We start from the raw sequence: 14,517 nt of genomic DNA on the forward strand, positions 1-14,517 counted from the left end.
AAGCCTTACCCATAATGAGTTATCACTAGAAATAACTTTTTATGACCTATCTATAGGGCAGGGCAAACTTCTAATTGGTGAACATGTGCTTTTCTTATGGTTCTGCAATGACCCTTTCGCCCCCGGAAGACCCAAGGTGATTCTTAGCTAAGAATGTCAAATATCCCTCATTTTCCCTTTCTGTCTTTGAACCTCTCATATATGTGGGGTCTCTGACTCTCTTATGTTTGCGGGATTCTCATGTATATGTATATATTCGATTTGGTTATTTTCTCTTATTAATCTATCTTATGTCAATTTAATTATTAAACCAGCCGATAAAAACCTAGGAGGGTAGAGGAAAGTTTTTTTCCTCTTCCACACATGAAAATCCCTAAAAGATAGGACAGATACTATTGCCCGTTTTATAGAAGGGGAAACTGATGTTTTAGAAGATTGAGACTTTCCAGTTTAACACAGCAAATAGTAGAGCTGGGTTTAAATTTCAAACTTCTGATCTACCTATGTACAAATTCTATGCTTTGTTTTCCTGTTATTTGCTAAAGAAGGCACAACCTATATTACCCAGGAGGTGGCAGTGCTCTCTTATTAATCATTGGGAATTCACTTTCCCATTGGAGATGCTTTTTTAAAAGGAAGTGAAAATTGTATTCTTTTAACTAACATTCTTGAGCATAAATTTTGTTTAGGTGTTAAAGATAAAAAGGTTAATAAAGTTGGTGTTTGCTCCCTAGGAGCTTACAATCTGGGTGCAAGAGGTGGGGCAGAGTTAAAAGCCTATACAAATTTTGTACAAAATGCTATGGGAATACAAATTTATAATGGACCTTTTGAGGTGGTGTCTTTTTAAAGTGATAATAGCAACATAGTTTTATCTAGCACACAGATGAGAGACACAAGTAAATTCAAGCTCTCTGACTTCCTAATGACACAAAAATAAGCAATAAAAGAAAAATAGTATATCTTATAAATACAAAGGGAAAAGCTTATAGATGTCCTAATGTGGCATTCTATCACTGGCAACACTATTTTCAGTGTTTTTATGAAAAACATCTTCCATTTTGGGTGTGCATAGAATCTAGTCTAGTCCTTTCTTTCTACATTTTGCTAAATTTCTGACCCAATGATTCTATATAATTTGATTCCTGTATTTTTTTAGTGTCTGGTAAAGGACAAGTCTACTTGAAGATTTTGTTAGGATATTCCCTGTAGTTTTTGACCAAAGTATTTGTTGCTATAGGAGGGGAATGCATACTATTAGCAGTGATATTTAGGGTGTGAGATAAATAATTCCTCAGAGTTGTCTGTCTTTTCCCTGTTTTCCAGTGAGTTAAGTCAAGGAGTTGAGAGGCCAAACTTGCCCAATTTCTAGTTTTAGACCAATTTTGTCATTCCATCCTGCATCAGAAGGGGGCAGGGCTAAGCTTTTTGTTGTTGTTTGATGCATCTCCTTAAACTTTCTTGCCTAAGGAAGCTGGTGTGTTAAACAATACTTTTTTTTCCACTTCTTCCTAAGACATTACCTCTTTACCATGAAATAAATTCAACTTTTTAATCTATTTCTATTACTTAGTCTTTTGGGCACACAGATTAATCAGTGGGAGGAAAGATAATCCATAGAGAATATTGACAGCTGAAAAAAAAATGTCCCTAGTAGGCCCTAATGTGCCTTGTTCAGGTCTCTGAACCACATTCAGAGCTTCACTCTAGCAAACTGGCCCTGCCTCCCTGCTTTCAGACGCAGTATGTACCACATCACCCTGGCTCTAGGTGAATGTCTCTCTGGGGTCCAGTGCATCTGCAGGTAATGCATTTTTTTGAGTTCTGCACTCTGATGTGGAGGGGCCAATAGTGGCATGCAGACACTTTTTAACGTACATATGATCAGGGTATCTAGCCAACTCCTTTATCTGAGACACTTATTTAAGAGTTTTTCTGGAGAAAGCATAAACCAGTATTGAATGAGAGGTACAAATATCTCTTTCCAAGGAAAGTTCCAAATAACTCTTATTTTACTTTTTCACCTCAAAACAACTCTTGGGGGCCCATGAGAACTAAGCATTTGAGAGGCCTAAGTCTAGACAAATGTGGGCAACTATAATGGGCAAAGCAGATGGAGGCAGAAAAGTGAACACAGTGGAAAAAAGAGGATTCTCCCTCCTCTCATATACTTCCTGAATCTAACCGCAGAACTCCATTGCCTTCTCTATCACTTCCACAAAATTTCATAACCTCCTTTTAAAACATACTTACCAGAATAAAGGATGTAGTTTCCAGTCTTGGTGCTCTTTGACACAATTAACTTTTGGCATCAGTTCACAAATCTGGATCATTTTACTTCTGTGGCCCTACAAAACCATAGGTTTTTGCATTAGTTCATGTAAAACAGAATTTATTTCATAAGATCCTTTATCTCCCTTTTACCTGATACAGCCTACTTTTTTGAGTATAGGAATGGCATTAAATCTTAGGATACATGAAAATCCTACATTTTTTTTCCCCTTCATCTATTTCAATTTCTTAGAGTAGTAGGACCCTAGAGAAATGGGTGCTGGGGTGCCTTATATCTAGTGTACTTTGGTTCTGTATTATTTTGTTTCCCTTTTTTCTAGAGATGATAGATGGTCTACCAATTTCCAGGAGAGTGAAAGTTATGAAAAGAATTTTCAAATAATCACATTGTTTGGAAGGTAAAGAAAGAAGAAATTGGATTGGGTGATTTTTGAAACTTCTTATTCAGTATTTCCAGTTATAAAGTTTAGCCTGCTTAGTCCTAGTATAATCTTTTGAATGTAACTAAGGTACTAGTTTTCGGACATGTTCACTTCAGATCATGAAATGTGGGTTATAGATTACCCAGAGGGATACACACTGGGAGACAGTAATTAATCGTAATGGAGCTAACATCTACTGAGTGTTTACTAAGTGCCAGGCACCTTCCTAAGGGCTTTATATACATTGCCTTATTCCATTTCAGTAAAATTTAGGAAGTCGATACTGTTTATTTACTCTGTTTTACAGATGAGAAAAGTAAGGTTCAGAAACATGAGGTAATTTTCGCAGTGACACAGCTTGCGAATGACAGGACTGAACAAGACTTAGATTTGATTCCCAAGGCTAATACAGCAGGGATTATCTCCATTTTGCAAATGAGTGAATCAGAGATGTTAAGTAACTTGGCCTAAAGTGACATAAATGGTGACTAACAGTGGTGTCAGGATTTGAACTCATGTCTACTTTTCTCTATAACTCATGGTTTTAACTATTTTAAATTCTAGGATATCAATGAGCATTAAGGAAGGTTGTAAGAGAACACAACGCATTGAGAATATTAGAATTTTAAAAAAATTAAATTAGATTGACTGCTATTATAAATCAGGCCTTAAAGATTAAGGTTTTTGTGCCACATCGACTAAGGGCCTAAATGGCAAGGATAACTTGGTATATAATGGATGAGAATGTCTGAGGGCAGAAAAGGGACTTTAACAAAATATGGTATCACTGAGAGATGCCATCATTAATTTATTTACTGTTGGCTGCTGTGCTTTCAATCTCTGTTGCAATTCCCACATTGAGGCTGTTCCCACCCTTCCTGTGTCCCTTGAGCTGAGCAGGCACTTCCTGTCCTATTGGAAATGAAAGTTAGAGATTGGGGGTGTGGTATGTATGTATTTACTCTGCAGAATGTTGGTACTGTCTGTCCTATTATCATAGCAAAAAAGTGACAGAAAAGCTAGAATAGAAACTGGGACTTCATTTAAGGGAGGGTTTGGGCTTAATGTTAGTTGTGGCAAAGCAGACAGGATTCATTTATGTCTTCAGAGACTATCCGTGATGGCAGCAAGGTGGCCTGAAGAAGGTATTTGAAGGCTTTCATTCTACATCCCTTTTCCATTTGGATTGGTATGAGTGACGGTATCATTCTTAAATTTTTGGTTTCCTACAGGTTTCTTTTCTTTCTTTCTTTTTTTCTCCCCAGGTGTCTTTTCTTGTTAAGGTTACTTCTACAAGACATTCCTCTGAAACAGAGGTGAGTGTTATAACTGTGTTAGGTTCTTGTCTTATGTTCTTGTTTTCTAAGAATTTGGCAGTTTTCTTCTTTGTGAGACATATTACTTATTAAACAGTAATTTTTTTCTAAAGCCCAGAGACAACCTGAAGCAAACATCTCAACTCTGAACTTCAGTTTGGGCATCAATTCCAGGTTTGGTGAGTACCTCTAATTGTTTCAGATTCATGGAACTTGAAGACCAGGAAACAGTGAGATCAAGAGTCAAATAAGATAGCTTATAATTGAAGAAACCAGTAGGCAATTTTGACTCAAAAAAAGCTGGGGGCGGGGGGCAGGGGTGGAAAGAAACTACTAGGCACGAAGTTTCATGACATAGTCCTGTTTGATAATTCCTTCCTAAGTATGAAGTCATACCTGGGGAAATCTGAATAGGAGTGAAAAACATTAGCCCATCAGTGTGACCCAAGAGGAACAGAACTGTCCACAGAGCTGACACTAGTTATTTCCCATACTGTTTTGTTTGTCTCTGTTCTTCGGTGAGCTCGTCTGTGTTCTTTCTTTATGTATTAAGATCACTGTAAATATAAAGTGGGGGAGCTCATATTACATATTCTTTCTCAATATGATTTTCTTCACTGTTCTCCAAGGCAATGTCTCAGTGGCCCCTGTAAAATCAAAGTTGAAATCTTCTTCTAGTTGACATCTAAGGGAAATAAATCCTTATTGTCTTTCCACAAGGATCAGAACTTTTTCTGAGGAAAGGGGATGGAGTTGAAAAAGATAGACCTAAGAACTTTTCTTTTTGCTTTAACTACTAAGCCTGTAAAAACTTTAAAAAAAAATAACATCTTGGGCATTAGGACCCAGTGGAAGTGCCTCATTCAGACTCTGGGTTAACTTCTCTCAGTGACGTCAACAAGCAGCCCTAGCTCATTCTTTACCCCCCCATCTCCCTCCCTCTTGCTCCTTTTCTCCTCCTTTCTCCTCCCCCTCCCTTCTCCTTCCCTCTTCCTCCCTCCCTTTCCCTCCCTCCCTCCCTCTCTCCCTCTCTCTTTCTCCCTCTTTCTTTCCCTCTCCCTCTCTCCCTCCCCCTCTCTCTCCCTCTCTCTTCCCCCTCCCTGTCCCTCTCCCTCTTCTTTCTCTCAGCTCCCAATCATTAAAGAGAAAATGCTGCTATCAGTGGCTTCCAGACCTGGGATTTCGACTTTTGGCTATAACAAGAACAACAAGAAGGTAGGGGAAAGTGCTTTTTTGGAATTCAGCTACTTCCTTTTCTGGGGCTCCGGAGTGCCCTTGGCTTTAACATTCTCCTTAAGACAGGAAAGGGATTCCTCTCTCATCTCAGCACCTCTTTCTTTTCAACCACTTTCGGCATCTTTTCTCACCTGGTTCTGAAGTTCCAGGAATTTACAGTCTTTGTATGTGAGACCTGAGAAAGCAGGGGAAATACAAACAAATCAAGCTTGCAAGTTTGTATCTTTGTGAAAAGAAGTTAGTTTGACTTCCTGCTGATGTACCCAATCTCCACAGGGATAATATGACATCTCAGAACCTGGCCCCCAGCCTACCCCCTAATCTTTTTTATTAACTGTTTCCATACCCCTCCACCCCATTTTCCTTCCTTCCCATTCCACTAGCATTATCAGGTAGCAGAAATACAGTCAGTGAAATCACAACAGCTTCATCAGGAACTGGGTGTACTGTTCTACACTAGATAGAGACCCTACCACACCCAGCCTAAAGGGAGTCTTAAGAGAAGACACACCTTGGGCAGAAGCTCTGTGATTCTTTGGGTTTTGCTGCTGCGCTGGTGCTTGGAAAACTGGAGATAATCAGGATCAGCAGGGGATCTTTGGAGTCTTAACTTGAGGCTGCCCGAGTTGTGCTATGCTTGAGCACATGAGCAGTCTGGAGGAGAGGTGGACAATCATGCCCACATTTGCCAGGGAATATCCTTGGCAGTTTCTTGGAATTTCAGGGCACACAGTACTGATTAGGAGGAACTTCATCCTGTAACAGAAATACCCTTTACCCTCTCTCGGTGTTGTAGCTGTTCGTAGAAGAAAAAGGTACCATAGACATGTAGGGATCTTTTTATCATCTGATGGAGTGTTAGAGGGTTGGAAGGATTCCTGTGGCTTTCTCCATAGCTAAAGAGACACAGGTAGATTTAAACAAAGTATCTGATCAAGACAGTAGGTAAATGTTTAGACCCAAACACTTAGTTTATGGGTACTAGTTTATGTTATTCATTCTGTTTATATCCTTAAGAAATATGGTCCCATCTGTGTTTGTTGGTTATCCATAGTATATATAATATATACACACATATATGGACATATGATGTTGATAGAGGGATATTTAACCTGTCTTTATTCTTTTCAAATCTTATATAGTACTGTATGAAAGTTTCCTTCTTAATTTTTTCTCTCCAAGTCTTTCAGGTTACCCAGACCCATTAAAATAAAGTAAAATTAATTACAGAAATTAGTTTTTTTCCTATTAGGGGTTTCATGTATATAATGCTATCTAAAATCTTCTCTTTTCTTAGCTCTCTACTCCCTTTCCCACTTATAGTATAAAAAACATTTAACCACCTTCTAAATCTAGGATAGTATAGGGACAGGAGGTATGATTATGGATTTGGATTCAAATCTTATATCTCTTCCTGATACCGTGTAAGGTTTGAGAAAATTCAGGAAACATTGTGGGAGGGATAGACACATATTTACTAATGTATTTGTCAAGAACTCTTTGGGTTCTTACAGATCAATGTTACGATGACATCACTTTGTGGCTATATATATATGATTCCTTGTGTGTATAGATAGGTTTGTGCATATTGGGTGTATTTAAAGCATTACTACATTACTTTTTGTTTTTGTGTTGATATGTAGGGCTTTATGTGTTCATTTCTCTGGGGGGGGGAGTATGTTGGATTGATTTGCTTATGTAATTTGTGTGTTTTTATACCCAAGGTTAAGTTTAAAAAATAACTTTTATTAGTTTTTAGTAGTAAATATAAGACATGCCCATTAAAAAAAAACGCATAAAGAGGTACGTAAAATTAAAAGTCAAGTCTTCCCTTCATGTCTTGATGTTCATTATCCATATCTCACCCCTCAGGAAAATAACTGTTAGCAGTTTGGTGTCTGTATCCTACCAGACATTTGTCTATGACAAGGTGAAATTTTAATTTTGACATTGGCTTATTTGCCATTTCTATTAAGAACTTAGTTTCTCAAGTAGAACAAGCCTATGTAATAAAGTTTTTGGACCTGTCTAATACGTTTAAAAAACTGAAATAAAGAACAATCAAACTCTAAACTTCTGAAAAAGTACAAATTATAAATATCTGCTTTAAAGAAAAACAGACATACAGAGCAATGGAATAGAATTGAGAGCCCAGAAATAAACCCACACATATATGGGCAATTAATTTGCGATAAAGGAGCCAAGAATATACAATTGAGAAAAGAAAGTCTCTTCAATAAATGGTGTTGGGAAAACTGGACAACCACATGCAAAAGAGTAAAACTAGATCACTGTCTTATACCACACACAAAAATTGACTCCAAATGGATCAAAGACTTGGATGTAAGACCTGAAACAGTAAAATACATAGAAGAAAACATAGGCACTAAGCTCTGGACACTGGTCACAGTGATGTTTTTGTGAATTTGACTCCAAAGGCAATAAACAAATGGGGCTACTAAAAAGCTTCTCCACAGTAGTGGAAACCATCAAGAAAACAAAAGGGCAACCAACCAAATGAGAGAAGGCATTTGCAAATGATGCTTCCAATAAGGGGTTAATATCCAAAATATATAAAGAACTCATATAACTGAACAATGACAACAAAACTATCTGATTGAAAAACAGGCAGAGGGGCCGGCCAAGTGGCACATTGGTTAAGAACTGGCTTGGGACGCCAGAAGACCCTGGTTCGGATCCCACATATGAGGGCCAGTGACACTGCCCTCTACAGCTAAGATGCTGAACAACAGCTCGACCTGGAGCTGGGCAGCCGTGGGTCACTGGCGACAGCGTGGGGTGCAGTCTCCTGCTGCAGTGGGCTGCTATAAGCTACCATGTGTAGCTGGCAGCCAGCATGAGCGGCCATCCAGAAGCTGGCGACTGATCTGCCTCGCCCAGGAAGAGCGCAATGATGGTGCCAGCTTGGGCCAGTGAAGCGACAGCCTCCACAACTAGACTGAAGAACAAAACAACAGCTACTTGTCTGTTCCCCTTCCCCCGATTCTCCAATAAAATCTTTAAAAAAAACAAAACAAAACAGGCAGAGGATTCGAATATACATTTTTCTAAGGAAGACATACAGATGGTCAACAGGTATCTGAAAAATGTTCAACACCATTAATTATTAGGGAAATGCAAATCAAAACCACAATGAGATATCATCTCACACCTATTAGAGTGCCTGTTATCAAAAAGAGAAAAAACAATATGTGTTGGTGAGGATGTGGAGAAAAGGGAACCCTTGTGCCTGTTGGTGGGATTGTAAATTGGTGCAGCTACTGTGAAAAACAATGTGGAGTTTCCTTAAAAATTTCAGAATAAATTACCAAATGATCTAACAGTTCTTCTGGGTATTTATCTGATCTGAAGAATATGAAAACACTAATTAGAAATGATACATGTACCCCTATGTTCATTGCAGCATTATTTACAATAGCCAAGATGTGGAAATAACCTAAGTGTCTGACGGATGAATGGATAAACAAGATGTGGTATATATACACAATGGGATACCATTCAGCCATAAGAAAGATGAAAGATTGCCATTTGCAACAACTTGGATGGCTCTTGAGAATATTATGCTAAGTGGAATAAGTAAGGACCAAAACTGTATGATTTTACTCATATGTGGAATATGATGCAAAAAAGTAACAAATGAACAACAAAAACCCCCCAAATTTCAAAGATACTGACAACAGAATGGTGGTTACCAGAGGGGAAGGCGGGTAGGGGAAGGGCAGACTGGGTAAAGGGGGTCAAACATATAGTAACAGAAAGAAACTAGACTTGGTGGTGAGCATACAATAGAATATACAGGTATCGAATGATAATGTTGTACACCTTAAATTTATGAAATTAACCAATGTTACTTCAATAAAGTTAAAAATTTTTAAAATCTGCTTTTATTGTCCATCATTATGTTATATAGAAATCTAAAAATAATAGATCTGTAGAGATCTGCTACATTAAGAATTTTTATGTTATAATTTACTGTAGTTATTACTTCTAGTTTGTAGAATAAAAATAATTGCTATTGAACTCAGTTTGAAAAGCTATTTGTATACCACTGTTGTTACTTGCTTATTTGAAAGTGTATTAATTTTATTTACTTGATTTTAAAAAGTAGGATTGCTTTATTTTGAAACATATTTGTATATTTCACTGATCAGGGAAGTTGTTTCCTGAGGATCCCATGGCAAGTATAGTTTTCATGTTCTTTTTTGGCTGTGGTAAATATAGGAATCAATCAACAAATGTATAATGCCTAATAAAGGCAGATTCTTTCTCAGGATGTAGGGTTGAATATCCATTCCTATTATTGAAATTAAAATAGTCACAGAAGGGGGGAAAATGTGGATTTCAAAGAGAGGTTCTGCAAAATAATGTACATTTAAAAAATATTTTAATAGCCTTCAATTATTCTTGGTTCATTAAAAAAGACTGAAGTAAAAAGATCAGTGTTCTAAGGTCTCAACATTGTTTCTTTGATGTTTCAGAGTTCCCTTAGAGAGATTTGAATATAGGTGAGATTGAAAGAGGAAATGTTTGGAACTAAAGGAATTTCAGACTTGTAAAGGGCCTAACCACGCCTTCGCTTACATCATCTTCCTGGCATGTGTTATTATAATTTAACTCCTCAGAGTATCAACAACCATTTCCTTTGGAAAAAAAAAATGGGACTGCAGTTTAACGTGGGATACTTTGCCTTCCCCAGCCTACTTTGAATGAATTTTTGTTTTCTCTGGATCTTAACGTATTGAAGACCAAGGGAGGGTGGGAGACAATGATGAGAGTAAAACTGACTGGTGGCTTTTGCCAGATTTTCACTCTTTTAGAAGCTTCAGTTACCTGAAATTTTCAGAAGTATTTACTCAGGAGAGAAGAAAGTGGGAAGCAATACTTTAATATACTTCTAATAGGGAGAGAGAACCTTTTTGTGTTTACTACATTTTCATCTAGTTTCCATCAAATTCAATTTAGTAGAATTGAGGACTAAGAACTTTAAGGTCTAACATCTCTCTCTCTTTCTTTTTATAAGTTTTATTGGGGAACAGCCATGGTCATTGTTTACACATTGCTTTCAAACTACGATGGCATAGTTGACTCTTTAAGAAGGGCGCAGCTCACAGTGGCCCATGCGGGGAGCGAACTGGCAACCTTGGTGTTATTTGCACGACTAACATCTCTTGACTAGGGGCAGCTACTAGCTCTGTTATTAGTAATAAAATGAACTCGGTTAAAGTTTAATGTAACATCTTTCCATTAATCCCTCCTTTTCTTTTTTAAAACTTCTACACTAATTTATGCTCTCAATACAGATTATCTTTACTTTGATAATAAACATCCACACCATCTCCTTGACTCCTATTTCTCCACCACTATCCCTTGCCCCAGGTAATTTTATACTTGCTGCCAGAACAACCTTCCAACATTCCAGTGCTGAGCATTGCTTGTATAAAAATCTTTAATGACTATATATTATATGCTAAACAAAGTTAAATCCCTAGCCCAATACCCACTGTTTACCCAGCCTTTTCTATCTTTCCTACCTATGCTGTCGAGAGAAAAAAAACAGTAGCAGCTAGGTGTTCATCACCAAAAAGGACTTATTGGGAAGTGGGGTGGGGGAGAAAGGGTTGTAATCCAGTACATGCAGACATGGCAAGCCACACGGCCCTGTGTGCCAAGATGGAGAGGTACTTATAGAGAAGAAAAGGAAATAAGTTAAGGAGAGGGGCAGTTAGAACCATAGAGCTTCATTTTAAGCAGAGTTCTTCCTGTAGGGTTTTTTCCAAGACAGAGAGTGCAAGAACTCCTCCCATAATCCCAACTCCTTCCACATTCCCTCCGGGATTGATCATGTTTGTTAAAGTCTGTCGTAATCTTTACCACCCGTCATGATTCTATTACATTCACTCTGCTATAGCCAGTTGTGTTACCTGTAGTTCTCTAGAAATGCCCTTTGATTGTTGGTTTATATTTCTCATTCCATAAGAAAATATGCTGTGAAACAGAAAAATATAGACAAGAAACAGGACAAGAGAAAATATAAATTAGAATAAGAGGTCAGTTGGAATCAAAGTGCACATGTGCAAACCATAGTTTTATTTTGGAAAATGAAGACTGAAGAATAGTCATTGATTTTTGTCCGTGTAGAGGTGGTTGGTGATTTTGTCAAGCAATTTCTCAGAGTGGGAAGCAAAAGCAAGGTTGGAGTGAGTTGGTGAGTGAAACAAGGTAAGGAAGTATAGGTGGTGCATATAGACTAATCTTTTAAGAACTTTGATTAAGAAGGAGTGCAGAACCCAAGCAGATTAGCGGTTGCCTAGGGCTGGGGAAAGGAGGATGGTTGGGGGAAAATGGGGAATGACTAGTAATGGGTATTGGGTTTCCTTTTGGGGTAATGAAAATGTTCGAAAATTGATTGTGGTAATGGTTGCATAATTCTGTGATCTAAATATCTTTGAATTTATACTTTAAAGGTGTTAATCACATGGTATGTAAATTATATCTCAATAAAATAGTTATTTTAAAAAGATGGGGAGCAGAGGAATGAGGTAAAGGCTGGAAGAGGATGGGGGTGGTGTTGACAGAATTTTCTTAAAGATAGGAGATATGGGAGCCAAAATGTAAAAGGAATCATGATAAGATACTTAATACTTGTTCTCCAGATATAGATGTGTTCATATCCCTATCCCTCCCACTCTCTGATCCTCTTATTGTTGTGCCTTCTGTATTCAGTCTCTGATCCTTTTTTGTTGTTGTTGTCACTTCTTTTTGGAATGGCCTTCTGTTCATTTGTTCACTCATCCTACATTCATAAAACAGTTCCTGCATGCTAGGCCTTGGGGCTAAGGCATGATAGTGGCCCTTTAAGAGCTCAGTCAAAACTGTCTTTCAAAATCCCTACCCTTTAAGTTCAGCTGGAATGTTACCTCTTCTATAAAGCTTCTCCAAATCCCTCCACCTTGCAGCCCCAAAGGGGACCTTTTTTTCTGAGCCTCCATAATATATTATAGTTCATATATGGTATATATAATTTTGCATTGTATAAGAATCATTGAGGTGACTGTCTTATTTCATTGCTGGAGTGTAAACTCTGCAAAGGTTATTCAATTTATTGGTCTCCAAAACACCTGATATAGCATCTTAAGCCTATTTAGTAGATTCTTTCAAAATATATCCTAATAAATGTAATTCAGCTAATGTTACATATTAAATTAAGGTTAAGCAAAAGAAGACAGCATTGTGTTTTGCACCTATTATGAGATATGAAGTTAGAGAGATCTGAATTTAAATGTGCCTTTGTCACTTATTAGCTGCGTGACCTACTTCCAAGTTTCTTAGGCTCTCTGACCTTGAGTTCTTCATCTTAAAGTACTGATATGCTTTACTGGATTACTTTGAGGATCAGTAATATTTATATTTGTAATCATATGTCAACATGTAAAAAGAAATGTTATCTCTTTTATAAAAAAAAAAACCCTTTTTCTTGATATCACTTCTTCCTGCTGCCGCCTCATTTTTCTTCTCGTTACAGTAAAATATCTTGAAAGATTTGTTTATTCAAGAGTGTATATAAATGGTGTCTCCAGTTTATTTCCTTTCATTATTTTTTCTTTTTTTTTTTTTAAGATTTTTTTTTATTGGGGAATTGGGAGAGGAACAGCATGGGGAATTGGGGAAGAGGAACAGACAAGTTGCTGTCCTTTTGTTCTTCAGTCTAGTTGTGGAGGACGTTCCTTCACTGGCCTGTGTTGGTATTATGATCATTACACTCTTCCCAGGGAGGCAGATCAGTCGCCGGCCATTGGACGGCTGCTCACGGCAGCTCACAGCTACTCACACCAGCTGCTGGCCCCTCACGCTGGCTGCCGGCCACTCATGGTAGCTTACGGCAGCCCACTGCAGTCCTGCTGCAGCCTACGCCATCACTGGTGACTCACGACAGCCCAGCTCCAGGTCGAGCTGTTGTGCACCATCTTAGCTGTAGAGGATGCAGCGTCACTGGCCCATGTGGGATCCGAACTGGCGGCCCTGCTTCTCAGAGTTCGCACTCCCAAGCCAACTCTTAACCAACGAGCCACTCGACCGGCCCCCCCCCTTTTTATTTTTCTTATCTTTAATATATTATTTGATAATACAAAAGATTACATGTACTTATAAAGCATAACATTAAGAGGAAGACCTGTAAACCCATCTTCCAACTCAAGAACAAGAATCATTTTCTATAAATTGCATGTATTTATGAGTTTCTCCCCATCCCATCGCCTACCTCCTCTCTAGAAGTAACCACTCTCTTAAATTTTATATTTATCACTCTATTGCTTTTTATTTTATCTTTTATTATTTTTTTAAAGAAATTTTATTGGGTAACAGTGTGTTTTTACAGCACCCATCAGCTCCAAGTCAAGCATCTGTGGAGGGCACAGCTCCTTGGCCCATGTGGGAATCAAACTGGCAACCTTGGTGTTATGAGCCTGTGCTCTAACCACCTGATCTAACCGGCCACCCCACTTTATTGCTTTTTAAAGAATATAGTTTAAAACCATCCTTAATTTGCTTGTTTATATTGTCCTAATATTATAGAACTAATTATTATACTTAATATTATCAGATGTGAAATTTTACAGGGGAGAAACAAATGAGGTACAGAGAGTTGATAATCACATTGCTAGTGAATGGCCTAGCAGAGATTTGAATCCAAATAGTCTGGCTCCTAATCTGTCCTGTCAACCACTACCATATTGCCTTTTTGCAATACATAGTCTTCTGGGTTCCCCACCCCCCAATATTACATTTTCATGATTCATTCATGTTTTATATATCTATGGTTTATTCATTTTTCAATGCCATATAATATTTCATTTTGTGAATATACCATAATTAATTTATCCATGCTCCTGCCTGGATTGTTTCTAGGCTTGTTTGTTTGTTTTCACTATTCCTAATATTGATGCTCTGAACATTCTCACATATACGGTACCTTTGTGTAAGAATTCTTCTTGGGTTTTTTTCTAGGAGTGGGATTGCTGAGTCATAAGGTATGTGAATGTTCATCTTAAAGACATAGGACTGGGCCGGCTGAGTGGCACGTTGGTTAAGAACTGGCTTGGGATGCCAGAGGGCCCCGGTTCGGATCCCACATATGAAGGCCAGTGACACTGCCCTCTACAGCTAAGATGCTGAACAACAGCTTAACCTGGAGCTGGGGTGCTGTGAGTCGCTGGCTACGGCGTAGGCTGCAG

At 38.1% G+C, this 14,517-nt stretch overlaps 1 protein-coding gene across 2 annotated transcripts in view; it reads left to right on the forward strand.

Annotated features, from left to right (window-relative positions):
• The first annotated feature begins 3,649 nt into the window (after positions 1-3,649).
• Positions 3,650-14,517, forward strand: part of RBMS2 (RNA binding motif single stranded interacting protein 2) — a 45,335-nt gene continuing 34,467 nt past the window's right edge. The window contains exons 1-4 of one of the 2 annotated variants that reach the window (XM_019669016.1): positions 3,650-3,859; positions 3,980-4,030; positions 4,144-4,209; positions 5,159-5,245. In XM_019669016.1, coding sequence (XP_019524561.1) covers positions 5,180-5,245 — 66 coding nt within the window. In that variant the 5' untranslated portion in view covers positions 3,650-3,859; positions 3,980-4,030; positions 4,144-4,209; positions 5,159-5,179. The remainder of the gene's footprint in view (positions 3,860-3,979; positions 4,031-4,143; positions 4,210-5,158; positions 5,246-14,517) is intronic. The other variant, XM_019669017.1, reaches the window with a different exon arrangement.

The sequence above is a fragment of the Hipposideros armiger genome, unplaced genomic scaffold, assembly GCF_001890085.2.
Source record: "Hipposideros armiger isolate ML-2016 unplaced genomic scaffold, ASM189008v1 scaffold_548, whole genome shotgun sequence".
In the NCBI taxonomy this organism is placed as follows: domain Eukaryota; kingdom Metazoa; phylum Chordata; class Mammalia; order Chiroptera; family Hipposideridae; genus Hipposideros; species Hipposideros armiger.